Genomic DNA, 19,440 nt, shown 5'->3' on the forward strand with positions numbered 1-19,440 from the left:
ACCAGCCTGATGCTGCAGGACAGTAAGCAGTGTTACCCTGGTCCTCCCGTTAGTTGGACAATCTGTCAAGGCCTCCCAAGACACCAAAGGATGTATTTCTGCATCACATATTCCTTCCTCCTTTTTTAAGAGGGGTAACTGCCTACAAAAGTCAGTATTTTGGTTGCTGTCAAGAAGACTATCAAATAACAGAGAACAGTGACACTGGGGAAAAGGATAGGAGGGGAGACAAGGAAATCAATAGCAGGAGACAACAAACTCCAGTAAAACTCCTGAGTCAGCTTCAAAGATGCATCTTCACTTTTAAGAGCTAGTGCTGGACCACAGCTATGGCCTTGGCAGCAAAGGATAACTTCAATAGAGAATCTCATTTCCAAGGGGACTTCATTCACACAGCTCTTTTGAAGTGACTGCATTTATTTCTCTCCTCACAAAGAAATCTTTTTCTTCTTCTGAATCTAATTCAACTGCACCAAAGGTGAAAGGCGAAGAAAAGAGGACCCAGACTTAAGATCATAAAGAAAAGAAGAGGGTGAAAAAAATCTTGAAGAGAACAAATTTAAAACTTTTAATACTGTTGTTTTGGCAAGTGTAACCATTCAACTCTTACAAGTAAATCAGTTCTTGCCTCAGCTCTTAACCTGTTTTGCAATGGCAAACATTGACGCTCTTTAACAATCCTTTCTTCTACATTAAAGGCCTTTAGAGAGTAAGGTACAATCAGCAAATGCTGAACCTTAATAAGGTGCATGCAGGAAGTCAGGTGTGGGATTAGCCGGAAGGAGTTTGGTCTACAATTGTCAGCATCTTCTCTGAACACTGCTCATGATGCAGGAAAAAGTCAATGACCTCAGCAGTCTGGGGAACTCCCAGGCATCAGTTGTTTGAGTAAGTCCATTATCAGTACCAAGGAAATAAGATCCTGAATCCAGAGAGGGTAAATATTAACCAGTATCTTTCAGGAAAGCCAATGTTGACCAAAAAGAAATGGAGACTAACTGAATGACACTACAAATGGCAACTTGAGCTGACTAATAGGTACTTTTCTCTCTTCCTAAGGAGACTCACGCCTCTCACCATTCAGTGTATTACTACTGTTTTCTTTCTGCTTTTACTGACATCTCTGCAAAGGGCAGGTTTTGACCATGGCAATTTTCAYAGTATGCTACAAACTTCCTGCAGTTAATAATCAATTATGTGCACATATGACAGTGAGGCACACAACCTAAAGTTACAGCAAATACACTTCTTTCCTAAAACACCAGAGATGAACCATGAGGCGTTAAGGAAACCTATCAGATATGAGTTCAGCAAGTCAGCACAGGTAAAATCCAATGAATAGCTAAAAGAGCTGTGTCAGACTCCTGTGATGAACCACATAAGCTCGGAAATGAGAACTGTCAGATTTTAAGGTCAGGATGAATTATGTTGATCATCTCATCTGACCTCCTGCATAGAACAAGCCAGAGATCCTCCCCAGCAATTCCTGCATCAAACCTGTAACATAAGTACTGATTAAACTACAGCACRTCTTCTAGAAAGACTTGTAGCCTTGATTAAAAATATCCAAGTGACAGAGAATCATCATTAGAGCATTAGTACATTATTAGGTCTCAGAAGGACAAAATGTCCACCTCCTCTAATGTCCTGAAACAGACTTCACGGTTACCCAAACTGGTATTCTGGTTTCAGACTGTGTATTGCTGGATGTCAGCRCTCCTTTTTACATCTTTTTTTACATTACTTCTTTAACATTCAAAGCGAATCAATGTCCGACTGCACTGTCCTTCCACAGGTATCAGACTAAGATTGCATATTCTCCTGCCACCTCCTGACCCACAACAAACAGCAAAGAGTAAGTGCTAAAATTGAATTCAGGCTAAATGAGGTCACAGATGCAACATGCAAAGCTAGGTAAAGGCTGAGCAGCCCATCAGAAGGAAAGAAGAAGTATACGAACTACTCCCATACCCAAAGAGGAAGAAACAACCACTTGCCCAGTGAGTCCAGAGCAGGTAAGTGCTCAGTTCCACCATTGTTCTACAGTTCTCTCCTTAGCAACAAGAGTAATAGGACGGCTTGGCCAAGASAGCTGCAGAGAAGCTTGTGAAGAACAAGGATATTATGCCCTTTGTCTCCCCAGCAAGAGGCTGTTCTAGTTGTTCTCACATTATGGTGCGGGGAGGTTGCTGTGTAGGGCTTTTGGTTTTGTTGGTTTTGTTTTGTGAGAACTGGAACAGGAATTCCTCACCAAGGCTTGGTGAAAGGTCATTCCAGAAAGGCAGAGACTGTTAAACAAGGATGTTACYGAGGGCCAAAGTTGAGAAACCCATTCTACTCTACCCATCCCTAGAAAAAGCCCTACCATCACAAACTACTACTATCCTCAACATGGCAGCTTAGTGGGACCCACCTCGTGTAGTCGGCAGCATGTCTGAGAGGCCCTGCCAGGCAGTTACCATCTCGGGATTCTTTTCCAAGTCTGCAAAGTTCTTCCATACTCTGATAGCGCCATCATCTCCAGGAGCACAGAAAACAGAACATAATGCAGTGTCACTGTTAATGCAGCTCTCACAGTTACTTGTGTACAACAAAGGAAGGGGAGAACCAGAACCACAGTCATACAAACTCTAATTCTGAAAGTTTTACTTGAACTTAATCCCTATTAGGTTTGCTTTTCTCTCTACTCTTACCTCCATACAACCTACAGGATTGTTCCACCAGGAACTCTTCTGGAAGAGCTATGCTCCGCTCTACAAATAACACCTGACATTAGATGTCACTCCATCTCTTTTGATCAATTCATTTTCTCTAAGACTTATCTCTCCATCTTCCTTGCTWTTGGTACTGAGAGCCACAAAAATACCCTGCTAAATACAAAACATAACCCTACAGAAGAAGCTGAATCAAAGCCCCCAGCCCAACAGCAGCAAATCTTTCAAGAACGTCATGTATTTTTTCAATTTGTTCCCCAACTGTGAAACTTTTGTGCCATGAATCAATAAATTGAAAGAAAAATGTTCTAGAGGCCCTCTCAACTCCTCTTCCACCTCTCTTAATTATACCCAACCTGTATGTTTCATCAGGAAGTTTGAAAAGCAATTGAAAACACTCAGTCTGACAGGTTTAGAATGGTTCCTTGGGAAAGAAGCAGATCTTACTCACAGCTTTACAGACCAACGAATGGGAACGAGAGCTCTTCATGCTACCTTACAGGATGCAATAGAGCATTCTAGAGAACTGTTTCCCCTAGGTGAGATGGGAGGTACTACTGAGACGTACAGAGAAACTCAGAACTATTTGAGAAGTTCAGTGCTTAAAATAAGCCTTGCCTGCTCTAGAGCTAAAACAGCGTAAGTAACAGAATTTGATTTCTTATTCTTTGGTTGCAGCAAGATTTCCCTTTAAACAATAAGATCAGCTAAAATCAAATTGCCTGAAATGTTGTACAGGAGAAGGCTGCCAGGAATTTGCAATGTGAAGACTTGAAGTAATGCAACAAATGAAGCGACAATTGAAAACACTTTGAGTAAGTGCTTAATTTGATAGTAATTTGAAAATATCTGCAGCACTTGCTTAAGCAGTTAAGATAATCCAGTACTGCCAGAAACAATTTCCAGGTTTGATTCCAGAAGTGTCTCCTTGACTGAGATCACTCAGGCAAGCCACCAAGGAGGGGAAAAGGTCAGACTCGGCAATGTTCACAGAGGGCAACATGAAAGGTCCAGAATAGCCCACTCAGACTTAAATTCTGTAAAGGCCCCTCGTCCTGTCCCAAAATCATACGGGCAAATGTGTCACTTACCTGTGGCAGTCAGCAGCAAAGAGCAATCTTGTCCATTCAGGTACTCCATTGCTGTGATTCTGGTGTATCGAGGATTCCCATTGTGGAAATAGTCCAACTTCTCCCCTTTCTCCCAATCCCAAAAACTGTATGAAGAAAAAACATCAGGTCAGTTCTTAGTTTTCTATGCAAGCTATCAAAAGAGAACTACYCATTACAGTGGCACTAAAAATTACACATTGGGTACCGATTCAATTTGTCTTTCTCCTTTGGTATTGACATAATGATGTTATGCCTAGCTTCTGCAAAGAAACAGAGTAAAATCCCAACCATAATTAACTATTATAAGTCTGTCAAGATACACTTGTAGCCCTCTAATCCAGCACCTCTTGTACCAAAGGACTCAAGCACAATGCCTGGACTATGGCACTGAACTCCAGGAGGACCTCTTCTCTAACCCCTGACCAGGAAAGGAGGAGGATGACCACCAAAGGGAGTGGGGCAAGAACAAGGAGCAACACACCACCGTTCCCTGGAAATCACCCACACTCACTCTCTGACGGGCCTTTTTCAACCACTGTCCTTATATGTCATGTTACAGCATGGGAGCTACTCTCCAGAAAGACAGATGCAACCCTTACCAGATGCTATCCTTGTCGGCCACCGCTATGCAGGGTGTGAAGGGGTGGAACTTCACCACCGAGGGGACGCCCGGGTTCCTGTTGAGGAAGATCTGATCATCGAGCCGAGAGATGCCTGTGCATGGAATGACAGAAAGCCAGGCAGGACTCAGTGTCTAAGAAAATCCCATCAGAAAGAAATGCCCAACCAAGCCCAACATTTTTTGTGCTGGCAAAAAAAACAAACAAACAAACAAAAAAAACCAAAAACCAAAAACCAAAAACCAAAAAACAACTCTACTGTTATTATCTATTTTGCAAAATAAAACAAAATGAAAATACACAGGTTGCCCAGAGAGGTTGTGAAGTCTCCTTCTCTGGAGATATTCAAGGCCCGCCTGGATGCGACCCTGTCTAACATGCTCTAGGTGACCCTGCTGAGCGGGGAGGTTGGACTRGRTGATCTCCASAGGTCCCTTCCAACCTTACTGGTTCTATGATTCTACGATTCTATGACTATTCAACATAAAATATGGTATTTCGTGTTAGCTAGTGGATTATTTAACCTTCTATTTCACTTTACTTTGGAATAGTTTGCAATTCACAAGCAGTTCTGATATGCCTGAAACTGCATTTTTTGGCAAAGTATAAATTCATCATACAGAACAATAMGATCAGGAGACGTTCACTCAGTTCTAGTTTGTTTTGGCATTCATTTGTTTAATTATGTTAAATCTATTTTAATTCTTGTTAATTTTTCAGATTTTGATTTCACTTTTATGAATACTGGCATTTTACTTGCAGGCTAAGCAATCAAATATGAACCCTGTTCAGAAAAAGATTTAACTTCTTCAAGTAWGCATGAAAGACCTCCTTCTTTGTATCCAAAAAGATTGCATCAAGCCATTTCCCAGGCTCTGCTTTCACTTGAGCATTATTTTAGTTTATGATATTCTGCAGGTTATGACATTGAGCTATCCATTCTATTGCCTGGAGCCCAGCAAACCTCCAGAGAATCAGGTATGCTTGGGAGGCTGGGCCTCAGATATCACTTCATTCAGCAAATCAGTATTTCAGACTAGTCTTCCCTCTGCTAGTGCTCAAAAGAGGAACAGCATCTACCCTTCTCCTGGGAGCCTCTCCTTGCAGGATGCCATCRCAGGTCACAGTGAGGGGAGCTCACATAAATGACACTCCCCAGTCAYTGCTGCCTAAGTAAGGAACACAAGCAGTAATATTTAGCTATGCGAATTCCTGATGGCACTGCATTGGGTTATACTGAATTTCAATATATTCCTGTTTTAAAAGAATTCTAGCCCAACTACTGCCTTGTAAATGAATAAAGAGCTATAAATAAGCAAGATTAGCCTTCAGCAGAATGCAGAATACACATGCTAAAGACTCATGAACCTGAGGCGAATTAGAGGCAAATGTATAAGTATACATAAAGCCACACATAYATAAATATTAAAAATATAATGAGATATGAGAAGTAAACTATCATTTACTGAGTTCAGGAGAGTGGGGAATATGAAAGTCATTTWGGTGTCTGCTGAAGAGCAGGAGAACACATCCATCAGCTCAGCAGCACTGGCTTATTTGTCATGACTAGCAACCCTRACGGTGTTCGACACATGCCAAACACTGTCTGAGCCTTTTCGGCCAGAGGTCTAAAGTTTATCCTGTAATTTTTTATCTTCTATCCCTTTAAAAACATAACCTACAACATCCATCAGAAATTTACAGGACGGGGAAGAAAAGCCAAAACGGTAAATCAATAGTGTCTGTTAAGGGCCTCTGAATTATCGATTTTATGCTTATTACTTTGGCTCTTGGGGACAGGCCAGCTCTGGCGGGGTGAGCTGCTGAAGAGCTCAGCTGTTGGCCTTCAGATGCAAGATGTTGGCCTCAGGAGCAAACACGTGCACTGGAAATCRCATGCTTTGTCAATTCTTCTAAGTGGGGAAACCTGCTTTTACAGCAAGCCTTCTCTTCCTCTTTCAAAAGATTACTCTTACACTTTYCTCCTCCTGCGATGGACTCGAGAGGATGGACAGCGCGACACCGTGCTTTGGCTGAAGGCTCTACTCGTGCCTGACCATGCCATTTCGTACACAGCATCTTATTTAAGTTTTCAAAGGGGAAGACAGACATTTGACTTTTAAGGCAGTTGCTTCCCTGATCCGGTGTCCAGAGCTATCCTGAGAACGGACAGGCAGGCGACTACCAGTGAAACACGTTACAGCAGAATGAGACCCCATTTGCCTCACCTGCACAGGAGAAGAGGAGCACGACCTGTGAGATCTGCAGCTCAGCACGGGCTCGTTAGTACTAGAGGTTTCACACCAGAGAGTCCAGGCTGAACGTGGTGCTAGGGCCCCATAAAGCTGCCTGCAGCGTAGGACAGGGGCAAACTCACCCTTTTGGATGATCTTCTGGGCTTGCTTCCTGACCCGAGCATTGCGCAGAAACCGCCACTCCCTCTCTTTGCGAATCTGGCTCTCCAAATCATGCTCTTCTGGGATCTTTCAATGCATCAATATATTCACAATACAAAACAATAGGAACAATCAAAACTCCATGAATTTCCCTTGTAACACACATCATACACACTCACACCGCATCATACACACAGTCTAAGCTAAAAATTCTTCAGCCTGTCCARCTTCAGGCGGTAAACTGAGGAGCTCAGGAGCCCACGGGACTTTTATTTTTAATACTTGAGCATTTTTCTGATCTAAACATTCCCACCATCTGTAATCTCTTCCCCTTTCCTTTTGCTGTCCTATATTTTGTTTTGCCTTTAAGCTATAGGCAGCTCTACAGAGTGAACGACATTTATTTTTTAAAGAGCCATATACATTTATCATATGTCACTTTGTGTTACTGACATACGAGATGGGCAGTTAAGGATCTAGGTTTACTGTACACACTCATTATAACTCCTTTTCTTTATAAATAGTTTAATTCCAATTTCRAAACAGTACAGATTACATTACAGTTCTCAACCGAAAAGCACCACACAGCAATCTGGAGACTGAAGAAAGAAAAGGTTTGATACAGTTAGAAAACTAAAACCACACAGTAGGAATCTTTCCTTCATGCTAACAGMTGACTGCAGGTCAGAAAAGGCAGAATTTCCCAGACGCGCATGTTCCCAATGCTGCGTTTACTGGTAAAGGCGACGGTTTTCGTTTGCCATAGCAGAGTTTCGTAGGCTGCGAGAAAGGGACGGTCTGCGCCGCCTGGTTCCGACGGCGCACAAACTCCCACCTGAAACGGGGGAGAGGCCCTGAACAGCCGGCCGCTCCTCTGACCCATTTTATCTCTTGTTCTCGTTCTTCGCAGCGCGTAGCTGCAGCCTTCGGGACCCTCGCGCGCCTCTCCTCGGGAGGACCAGCCCGCTGCCCMGAGCGTGCTGCGTCGCTCCCAGCAGCTGCTGCCAACGCGCGAAGGGAAGGTGCAGCTCAAAGACCGGCACAGCTCCAGATACTCGCACCTTAAACCATTAGTCACTGTTACATATGCTGTCTTCAAAAACCCACCAYGCTTTGGAAAACAACTGTCATCAAGCTGAACTGCTGCTTCTTTAAAATAAAGAACAAATAAAAAATCCATCCTTCCTCCTGCAGCCCCAGGTAAAAACCATCCTCATCCACTATTTTATATTTTCATTTTTCAAGAATACAAGATCTATTTGAAAGGAAATGACAAATGACCAATAATGTAAAGTGATAAACAAACCCCAGATAAAATATAGCAAGAGAGATCTTAGAGTAGAGAGATTACATCTACACCTTAATGAAAATCCAGCTTCTCTGGGAATAAATTAGAGTTAGAATTAAATGGCCAGGAGAAGGGCAGGAACAGAACGGTAAATTCTTCTACAGGCACCCAGCAGTTTTCTCAGTTTAGGATATGCAGCTGAGCAACCAATTTTTCTGCTTTCCAGCAGGTAAGGAATATCAGATTAAAGGAGTAGCTGGGATTCTTAGGTCTGAAGAAAAAGAACTTAATTCTTATAAGGCTGTTAAGCAGAAAGCTTTTTTCTTTTTCTTTTTTTTTTTTTATCATTTAATTTCAGTAATGACCTCTGACAAGGTCTCTCTGGGTATCTTTCCTAGATCACCAAGTCTGTGCACTGCAGCATCAGTGGATAATAAATGTACAATGCTGCAAGCACTAACCGTGCCACCGCAGCGCACGGCTTGCAGCAGCTCGCGCAGGGTCTGGGGCAGCCTCCCAAATGAGCCACCCACCGGTCCCCAGACGCCGTAGCTCCCAGTGCCCTCCACTGCCTGCTTGCACCTTCTGTGCCTTGCTCTCTTCCAGGACAGTTTTTTGCAAGCAGACCAAGCACTAGGAGAGACAGTGTCCTGGCTGGCAGCGCAGCTGCATTTGCAGCACGACTTCACTCACACCATGGGCTGCGTACGAACAGACAGGCCTCAGATACAGCTGGAAGCGTCCTCGGGGCACGTGACTGTATCATGAAACACGCCGGTGACGGAGAGGCAATGTGCAGGCCCCCAGYCAACAGCAATAGCGACGCAGAAAGGCATACACACAAGCCAGGACAGTCACGCCACGCTCACGGCCACCAGTTATCCCTACACAGTCCTSGCTCCTTGGCAACTGCCCTCCTGTCCAAGCCCGGCTCGCCGTTCCCTCACGAGGACGGCTTCCGCTGAGCCGCTGCCAAAAACCAGCGTGCATGTTTTGCTGCTAGAAGCAGTTCTCCCCTTCGATAGACCACCTGCCTGCTGCATTCTGCGTAACATCTGCAAGCAGAGGAGCAGATGGCTGAATGCAGGGAGCAAGAAACTAAGACAGAAATAAGGCCAGGACTACCCATAGCTTGTCACCCACTASGTGATGGGATACTAGGGATGTTCTGGCAGGCTAGCTTGTATGAAATCCACCGATACTGCTTGTAATGTTGTGACTATTTATATTGGTTGCTTTGGAAGCAATGAACTACCAAGCATCCAACCATTAGATGTCCAACTGCTAATAACCCAAAGCCTAAACTTGAGACTGTCAGAAATGCAAGCGAAGACATGCACAATGAACACAGCAAGTGCACAAGATTTTCTTGTAAAAAGAGTACAACTCCTCCTCCTGAATAACCACCAAAACATTTATTTTTGAAAACACAGCTACAGAACCCTTTTAAAAATATGTGCCGCTATGTGCTTCTTTCATTTTACCACTGACCCATCAGACGACGTTCTTGGGTGGCTGCAGCCCATAGGACAACTTCTCCGATAGGAGGGTATGCTCATGACAAGTGGGCTGCTGTAGTACAGGTTCCAGAAGTTGAGAAGGTTGCAGGTATTGCTGTGTCTAGCTATCTGCCTGGGCGGGTTCCTGCTTCTCCTCCACTCCAGGCTGACTGCAGGCATGCATCAGTTCCATGGTGGCATGAAGTGACTCTAGTCATCCTTCACGCATGTTTCAATTTGTTGTCTCCTCTCAYTGCTTGCAAGTATTCACGTATCTATTGCAAAACCTCTCTCCTCACTGAAGCTTCCTCTTCGTTTTGCCCATCATCTCTGGAGCACATTTACTATCCTTTCAACTGCAGCATTCTGATGCATTCTTGAGTTCTGCATTCACTCAGCAATCCTTAAACAAGGAATTAAAATGATTATTATAGTTTCCTTAGTWGGGATTAAGGCAAAATTACTGCTCACTACTTAAAGCTCTCCTCTCYCATCTAGGCCAGAACTGAAAATGACAGACTGCCTCTCTATCTTCTTGGACACAGTCTCTGACTGCAGATTAGATTTGGACCAGACTGTATCCTGGAAGCTGGTGGATAAAGAGCCACATAGACCAGGCAGGGAATAGCACATAGCAGAAAGCTGTTTGCTGATGATGGCAAGTTGGGTCTGCACTCAAGCAGCAAGGCGGTGGATGCTCTGTCTGTAGATAAAGGGGTTTGTCACTCATCCTTCCTAGGGGAAAAGAACATGTGACAAGCTGAAGCAGAGGATGGGTAGAAGGAAAACAGCAGAGCACAGTCCACTTTGTGACTGCCTCGACCGTTTTGGAGATAATGCTTGGGCTGAGAGACGAAACAGTGATCCCAGTTATGGCAGGTCAACAAAAGCATTTCTTCAGTCAAGCCAAGGGAAGCTCAGCCAAGCATGCCTTGCCACTGCTACCACACACGAGTTCTGCAGATACCCTGAACTGTGGGACAAGACAGTACTCCAAGYCAACTTGGTAAATAGATCAGAAAAACATTAGGGAGAAGTTATTTCACTACCTCAGACTAAAAGTAAATTACATTAAGCCTCTGGCACATTAATGAGATTCTATGCATGACTGAGGAATCAACTGATGAGGGAAGAAAAAGACCATGCCTATATTTTCTTGCATGGAATGCTATTTGTTTYAATATCTGTGTCTGTATTTGCACTGCTGTTATGTTGCTTGAGCATGATAAGCCTGAAAGATGGGCATGATTCCCTGTAAAAAAAACTTCCTTCCTCCCTCCAAAACAAGAATGAATGAATGAGTGTACCTGGGATGGGATGGCTTGTTCAAATTTTGAAGCCTGGGCATCTTCTTGTAGCGCCTGCAATTCAAATATGCTCTTGGGAGGTGTCTGCTTCTACTACAATCTGTTTGTCATCTTTGTCTTCCTCTTCTTCCTCAGAAGATGTGAAGAAAGGGGAGTCTCAGTTGCTCCCTCAGAAGTATCTCTGTATTATGAAGGGGTTAATATCCATGTATTAATTTATGATGCAATCCAGTTCCTTGCAACAGGGAAACACTAGGGTCACATTTCAAAGTCTTGGCTTTGATATAACTGATTCAAACATCTCTGTTCTCCATGCCAAAGGATCTGCAGACAGGGGATGTCATCATCTTGGAACTCCTAATGGAGGTTCTTGCACAGACTGTGTGCGTCATCTGGCTTTCCCCAGGCTCAGCTTGGGCTCACAGCTGAAAATGCYCAAAATATACTCACTGAACCCTTGATACTTACTTTGTGTGGCTCCACTTCTGATTGAGGTTCTGGCTCTCACCAGTACTGATGTTACCATTAGGCTGATTGATGCTGAGCTAGCTGGCATTTGGTGAATAGGCAAGTTAAAAAGAGAAAATAATGGGCCTGAGTGCATATAAAGAAATGTGCAAAGATTTTGTGAAACCGTGGGATGGTCAGGGAGCTTTGAAAGAAGAAAATCAGGAGGAGGAATGGAGAAAAACGCCTGTGAGTTCTTTGAAAGTTTTATTAGAGTAAACATACCACATCGATAGTGAAGTTGATTCTGTTGAAATAGTTTCAAAACGTGGCAAATACTTTAACCTGTCAGAGACGCTCTATAGTAGCTGAGTACTTCACTCCACATGGAGTGGTGGTTTTGATCTGGTACTGTGTATTCTAAAGCTGGATGTATTGCTCGGAAGAACAAAAATCACAGCATCACACAGACGTGCAGAGAACCTACTTAACTGACTGACTCCAGAACTGTGACTCTGCTCCAGGCACTTCACCACCACGTGGAAAAGGCACAGACAGAGCAATACAGTTCAGTATGTCACAAGGTCTGCAGGTGCATTATTTTATTAGACCAACCAGCGTATGTGTGGTAAACAGACAAGGTTTTGACCAGACAAACCCTTAGACCATCACCACAGTGAGCAGAAAGAGTCAGAGCACCCTGTTAAAATACAAGTCCTTTCCCGTTTTCAGCAGCCTACAGGCCAGAGCTGTACAACTGATCCTGTCAAGGGGATGCAATAATCTGTGAAAACATGAACTCCAGAGAAAACACCACGAGGGAGCTTCTGGTAACAAGGATGCCCAGGAGCGAATAGCAGCGCATGCATGAAGCAGCACGCAGTGACCTCTAGCCCACCTGCTGCTGCCTGCAAAAGCAGAAATTATTATCCTAAAGACTGCACCCAACTATCAGCCTCATCATTCCTGTCTTGGTCTCCCCTCCCAGCCAGCTCCCATTTAAGCATTAGAAAGCCTTTTCAGTAAACAGCCCCACTTTGGCTTTTGCTCAGGTCTCCTCTCGGCAGAGCCCCCGGAGCGCGTGGGAGTCCTGGACAGCACTACACGATTAGGATCATGACAYGCTGCGGATCTCCAACACCTCCGAGCTTCCACTTGGACAGAAACCAATTTCAACTCCAAAACCTCCCACCAAGCGGTGCCCTTTGAAAACCAGTGAAGTTTCTCCTCTTTAACACTTTGTCCCTCCCTCTCAACACAGCAGTCGGCATTTGGAGGAGAGCAGGGGAAGATTCAGCAGACTTCAGTAGTAAACACAGCTTTTCCCCAGTTAACGTTACTGCAGCAATTGCACGAAGGGCTCGTTTCCCTATCAGCGCTTTGAACAACTGCCAAGACACAGAGCAGTCGGAGCGCTGCAGTTGAGACTGGGAATCRTCAGGAAGGACTTCTTCCGTAATTCTCACCTTCCAGGCTCCTCAGCAGCCCCTGCCTGCACGCTGTGCCAGGGCTGGCAGAGACGGAGGCTGGCTCCCGTTCGCCTCGACTCAGGGCTTCCTGACAGCTGGCAGCGAGGCTTTCCTGTGCCTCCACGGTCCAAGACCGCCCATGGTTAGCAGAACAGCCTCTTGCCACGAGAGATTTCAGGACGGGGCAAGACCTTTGTAGAGATCAGCATTGTGGTAGGTATCTGTTCTTCCTGGCACACAGAGCTCACAATGCAGTATTTTCTTTCCACATTTATTTGATTAGATAATCAATAAATCAAATGCAGCATGATGGCTTGAAACTGAGCCAATGGTTTACACTGGAAATTAATCCCTGAATCTTTCCAGTCAAAGCATTTTCAGAACGAGGTCTATGGAGCTAAACTAAATTCATAAATTATATATGACTAAGATGCACTCTCAGTAATTTTATGTTTATTCATTACAGGAATAGTTGTCCTGCCTTTCCCTGCTTATGATGATAGGCAGCATCTCCAAATGAAGTACTGGAATTAAACATCAATGTCATCTTTTTCCACCAGCACTTGGAAAAATTTTTCTGTTTCCCTTTTCATGAGATTGAAACTCCCAAAAGACAGCAGCAGCCAGTCAGGGCTGCTGCAGGAAGAGCGATTCCAGGAAAGAAGCGTTCTGCAGAACTGCAGCCGATAAACAAGGTCCCACACGGCCAGCCCTGCCTGATTACATAAGGAGCTTTCGAGAAATGTCAAAGAAAGTTCTAATAGAGAGAGACTTCTCCCTGTCCCCCGAACACATGCAACCCCATCTCATTACAAAGTTGCATACAATTTCCCAGTTAGTATAGTATTACATGCAAGTTCTTCCTGCAAACTCTCTCTGCAGAGGTTCACTATTTAGCAATAGTGTCTCCTTCTTTGGTATGATAACTTATCTTCTAAAACATTGTTCTGTCATTATTTCAATCCTTGACCTCTTAAAGCTTCTTCACAGAAGTAATGGGAAAATCAATTCTCTTCCTTGTTTTACTAGAAAACACAGACTTAGTTTTGCTCAAAACTTATACAAAACACTGCCTTTGAGGACAGCCTGTGCTGTCAGCATCTGAACACACTTACGGAAATGATCAGAGGAATTTTCACCATCATACATACTACTATTCTTATACTATTCTTAGTAAAAGCTGGAGATATGGGTCACTGTACAGGCTACCTGTATTTGAACATAGTTTTGGAGCACCTTAATTCTTACAGTGAGACACCGAACCCTTTGGAATGGGCTGTGATGTAGSGAAGCCCTCAGTCTCCATTTCCATGACTCCTTCTCCCTTGCTTCTCTGAATTAGTACAGGAATACTTCATTTCTTTCTTCCCTTGAAGTAATTTTCTATATTTTATGCACATAAAGTGCTAAACCTAAATATATAATATTGCTCCCCATCTACACACTAAAACTCCACTTTGACTGGCTCTCTACCATGATTTATTACATTAATAAAGACACTCCTCTTTACTGTGAAGAGCTTTCCTTAGAAAGTAGACAAATGTTTTTAATAAGAACCAAGAGATAAAACACCATCCTCCTCCTTTTCTTGTACTATCTTCTGGACTTGAATCAAGACATGCAAATGCATTTGATCAAAAAAAAAAAAAAAAAAAAGGGGGGGTATAGAGCTTGACCAAGCTCCACAGGTCAGAAGTATTTCCTAATGAATTACTCTGCTAATGATATCGGGAGAAAATTAATTTCATTAGCAGCTGAGGAAGTGTCAGGCCATCACTTTAGTATTTCCTTTTGGTGATTCTCTAAAGAAATTGAAGCTAGAAAGAAACCTGGTTGCCATATAACCAATTTTATGATACCCTTAAACATAGGGACAATTATCTCACTTCATCACTCAACATTTTAACATGCCCTTGGATTGGTTTCACGAAGAAACAGTAACAGATGGCAACCCTGGGATGGAAGAAACTTCAGCACATAAAACGTATGGTTTCTTCATACATTCTAAAGATGCAGTGGTTGCACATTAACCTCCAGAGCCAGAAATAYTCCCTTCCTCTTAAGGCACCACAGTAGTCCAGCTGTACGTGACACAGACACTCTGGGCTCTGCCTGAGATCTCATCTGAGTTGCTCAGGTAGCAGCATTAGCACAGATTGTGCATTATTATTCAGATAAACTGCAATTTCTCCACAAAATTAAGCTGAAAGTTCCTTCACAATCTGTGCTGTTTGAATTCCAAGGTATCCGGAGGCCCTCCTTATTGTGTTTATTTTTAATAAGGCAAGATTTACTGCTTGTTTTGATTTCACACTTCAGATCTGAAACCTGATTTTTGGTTCAAAGAGTCTCAGAATTTAATAGTTTCTGTTTCCAGTCATTGACAGTCTATATCCATCTCTTTAAGAGTTCTGCAGTTTTGTTCYGGAACAAGGCTTTAGTCTATCTCTCCCTCACATAAAACCAACTTAGGGTTACTGGAACCCACTAACTTCTAAAGACATCTCAGTGAAGATTTGTCATTACCATCCCTGTTCTTTGCCATAATAGTATTTTTCCTTTTTCTTTAAAAGATAGCAATGCTTCAAATGTTTTCCACAGGCAGTCATTCAGACTTCCAATCACTATCATATTCCCCTTTCAAAGGTAAAGGAGTCTGTATAAGAGGCCTGCACGCAGGTACAACTTTGAAGTCACACTAAAGTACAGAGTCAAGCCAAACTTCAAGTGGAAGATATGTTCTGTTGACACTGGGATTACATGGTCTTCACTCAAGACAGCAGTCTCCACTGATTTCTCTGCTTGTTTTAGCGTCATCACAGTCATAAAATTCAGCTAGAATGTCAGGAAGAAAATAGTCTTTCTCCTTCTTCAGGTCCTCACATCCCATTTCAGAATAAAGGAGCTTCCTTATTTCATTTTTGATACCAAAAATTACTTAATTTTTACTATAATGCAATTATATATATATATATATTTATATACACATATATATACACACACACACACACACAAACTTAACTTTAGAAATGAAATAACTCTACAAGCAAGCTGCAATTCTGCAACACCGGTGGATCTAGACCTACTAGAAGACATTTCAATTTTACATTTTTTTCAAACTGCTCCACAGGGGTGCTTTCTTTTTTCTTCCCCCCCCCCGGGGCTCTTTCCCTAGTCATACACCACTGCCCCCTCAGCCACCAACTTGTCTGCTCCCACAAATGATTTTTCTGCTCTTGCTTTACAGAAGTGCAGTGGTTATGCAGCCCAACARAGCAGAATGATGCAAGTATGTCTATTCCTTTCCCCCTCAGACTGAAAAGGATGTGAAAAACACAGAGGAAGCTGCTAGCCTCCACTCAGTACATCAGCACTGCAGCCTTCAAGAGCTGCAGCGCTGTGATTCAGAAAACACGCATACAGGAAACAAAATTACCTTCATAACGGGCTGAGCAAAATACTTCGCACTCCAGTCACAGAAACCCGTCTGCACTGTGGCCGAAATGAAACTTTTGTGTCCAACGGTATCATCAGCGTCATCAGTAGTCTGTCCAGAAAGAGTACAGGATGTCAATTTGTGTTCATCCCACTCACAAGGGCAAAAGGCATACATGATACCCAGACTGCCTTCAGCACAGCACTGGGCAGAGRAAAGGCTGAAAAGCATTGCCAAGGCTATGAAATTTTTCATGTTTAAGACCATGCCCGTTTCATTATCTTTTTTGGTCTCACTGGAAATAGCACAGACTATCCCTTCTGCACATCGCCTAAYATTATCAGACTACCATATGAATTAAGGCTGAAGCATTAGTTTATCAAAAATATGAAATCCCAGGATGAGCTTTTTCATGATCTCCCTAGAATCTGCCTGAGAAACAGTGGAGCAGTGAAGATGGTTTGGGATAAAGGACGGCAGGACAAGGCTTCGGGTCAAGGGTGCATATGCATTAAATATTTGTTATAAAGCATAAGACATCCAAAAATAAAATGGAAAGACCACTCCATTCATCTAGTTTTTGTCCAGTTTTTCAGAAATATGAGCCAGGAGATTGCTGCAACCCCCAAGAAAATTGAAGGTGTTCCTACTAAGGCTTCAAAAGTTTTTTTCTTGTAATCACACAGAAAGAAATACTGACTCTCAACCCCTGGAAACTTTCATGAAGCTGTTCATTAAGGAAAAATAGAAATAGCAATTTGTTTAAAGAACAGTTACTTCTCAGTAGCTGGAGTACCTAAAAGACATACTGCCTACTTGTACTGTGGACTGTGATGTACACATCTTTTGAGATGGGAGAGTCTTTCCCTTTTATAGAGCACAGGAGGGAGAAAAGCAGGGCCAGTGCTCTCCCTCCATCATGTTAATGCTTTAATATAAAGAGCAGAGAACATCTGCTTTTTCAGTTTCCTCTCATCCACAGAGCCAGCACCAGAAGGATCTTAAAAATGCTCTGAAGAGGTAGACAAAGCCATTGTCAGATAACTAAATCCTCAAGAACACTGACCACTGATAAGAAGAGCCTTTATCCTCAATGCTTGRGGTTAACAATACTCAAAGTCACCTGAAGGTGACACTCAGAATCATTTGTGCAAATTACAGGTCTGCTCTACGAGGCATTGCATCAGTCCATGCTTCTGTAAATGCAAAAATGCCCAGTATCTGATGGCTGGCCTTAAAATGCTAAAATAGATGCAATCCCTTGTTGATCTGGGTGCTGAAAAGCKGAGTTACTGAAATTCCTCCCAGAGGTTGCAACAGCTCACAACTGATCTGCTCTTTTCCAGTAGGGTGACTTGTAATGAGCTTTGACCTTCTCAGCAATAGCCTGGGCTTACATCCTCCCTTGTGCACAGCGAAGAGGGGCTGCTAAGCATGGAATAGCTCACAACTGCAGTGAATGCAGTGAATATTCCATGGCCAGAGCATCTATCAGTCTCTGGAGAGGAATCTCAAACTGTACGTTAAAGGAAGAGGAATCTCCCTTTTACTCTCCTCTGTCCTTGCTTTGCTGAGGTTGAGAAAAAAGCATCTTGAGGGTCACATATCTGACTGTGCATTACCACTCAGACAGACAAATGCTTATAGAAGAATAAATGATCAACTCTGATTAAAAACTTCAACAGCAGAAGTGAATAATGTCCTTTCAAAAGCCGTAAAATTAAACTCATCCTGAAGAAAAATAATCAATTTTTATTTTGCTGGTTAGAGGAAGCTAAACTGGAGTTAGTAGTAGCTAAAAGCAAACAAAGGATACATGGAAATAAAACAGAAAGAACAAAAAGTCTAACAAAGCCCAGCGGAACGGGGAGGCAGTCAGAGCTGAAAGGGACAGTTTATTTACCTGTTCTGGCCCTTTGTCAAACATTTTTCTTGTTCTGGGGAACTGGTGGGAGTGGGGAGTATACTGAACCCCCATGTTGCCTACGTTGGCAGGTCTTACAGACGTGATGTCCCGACTGACTGGCTGTTTTGTCACGTCATTTGTCAGGCTGGAGCTGCTCGTACTGGTGGTGGGAGGTGACCCTCTAAAGATCAAACAAGAGTAAAAGGATGAAGATGACACTGGACATGGGACTTAGTCTCACTTTTTAACCAGTCTGACGTGTATCCCCTGAAACCTGGCCTTTCTCAGTGAAGTGCAGTCCTGCCACATTTTCCACCTTTGAGAATTAACCTAGTTTGCTATAAACAGAAGACAGTTCAGTGCCCCCTCTCGTAGGTAAAGGCAATGCCGACCTATYAAACGTGAACAGCAGATGATAACACTAACTATACTGCCATGATCTGTTCCACTACCTTTGTTATTGCACGTGAATTACATCACTTTTGTTTAATTTCTTTTTTATATGGTTTTTATTTTACTGGCACAGTTCATCTACAACCCCCCCCCAAAAAAAACCAACCAAAAAAAAAAAAAATCACCCCCAAAACAAGAGTGACTCTTGGCTAAGCTAGCTCCAGATTCAGCACAAAAAAAACCCAAAATTCAGGGAAACTATATATGCACCAGTCACACCCCAAGTCCTGATCTCTGACCTAAAGCACACTGACTAGCAATTCTGTTTCAGTGGGGAGACTGGAAGCCCTGTCAGCCCACACAGAAGCATTTTAATATACATGAAAATAGAGATTTACCTTATTGCATAGCAATAAAATACCATCACAGGACATAAGAAAAAAAATCACTATGTAGTTATGGGCTCTCCTTTTTAGCTATAATGTTTACTAGTACAAAATTAATATAAGGCTGCAAGATCTAAAGCTTGGTGTTCGCTCTTGCGGAGCATGTTTTGGGGAATAACCAGATTTTCAAATCCTAGCTTTGCCCACACCATTATTCCAATTCCACTGAAACTTAGGCAGCACTTGTTGATCGCCAAGTAACGCTGGCTTTTATCAGCTGAAAGTGGAGGAAATGRAGATAAGATTTCACTGGGAGAGGTGGACACCACACAGCTCAGGCCAGAGCGCAGCAGAGCAGCATTTAGCTTTTTCTTTTGGTTTATCTGTGGACAATTAATGAGGCTTGTTCCCGTTTGCCCTGAAAAGGAGCAACGGGAACAAACTCCCAGCTGTCCTCAGAGCTTCAC

At 43.1% G+C, this 19,440-nt stretch overlaps 1 protein-coding gene across 5 annotated transcripts in view; it reads right to left on the reverse strand.

The window, feature by feature from the left end:
* Positions 1-19,440, reverse strand: part of RPTOR (regulatory associated protein of MTOR complex 1) — a 160,726-nt gene that overhangs the window by 20,591 nt on the left and 120,695 nt on the right. For all 5 annotated transcript variants that reach the window (XM_085311914.1, XM_085311913.1, XM_085311911.1 and 2 more), the window contains 6 exons: positions 18,192-18,375; positions 16,289-16,399; positions 6,824-6,929; positions 4,426-4,540; positions 3,806-3,930; positions 2,414-2,518 (listed from right to left, as the gene is read on the reverse strand). In XM_085311914.1, coding sequence (XP_085168040.1) covers positions 2,414-2,518; positions 3,806-3,930; positions 4,426-4,540; positions 6,824-6,929; positions 16,289-16,399; positions 18,192-18,375 — 746 coding nt within the window. The remainder of the gene's footprint in view (positions 1-2,413; positions 2,519-3,805; positions 3,931-4,425; positions 4,541-6,823; positions 6,930-16,288; positions 16,400-18,191; positions 18,376-19,440) is intronic.

Source organism: Rhea americana, unplaced genomic scaffold, assembly GCF_003343005.1.
Source record: "Rhea americana isolate MKP2758 unplaced genomic scaffold, rheAme1 scaffold_351, whole genome shotgun sequence".
Taxonomy (NCBI): Eukaryota; Metazoa; Chordata; class Aves; order Rheiformes; family Rheidae; genus Rhea; species Rhea americana.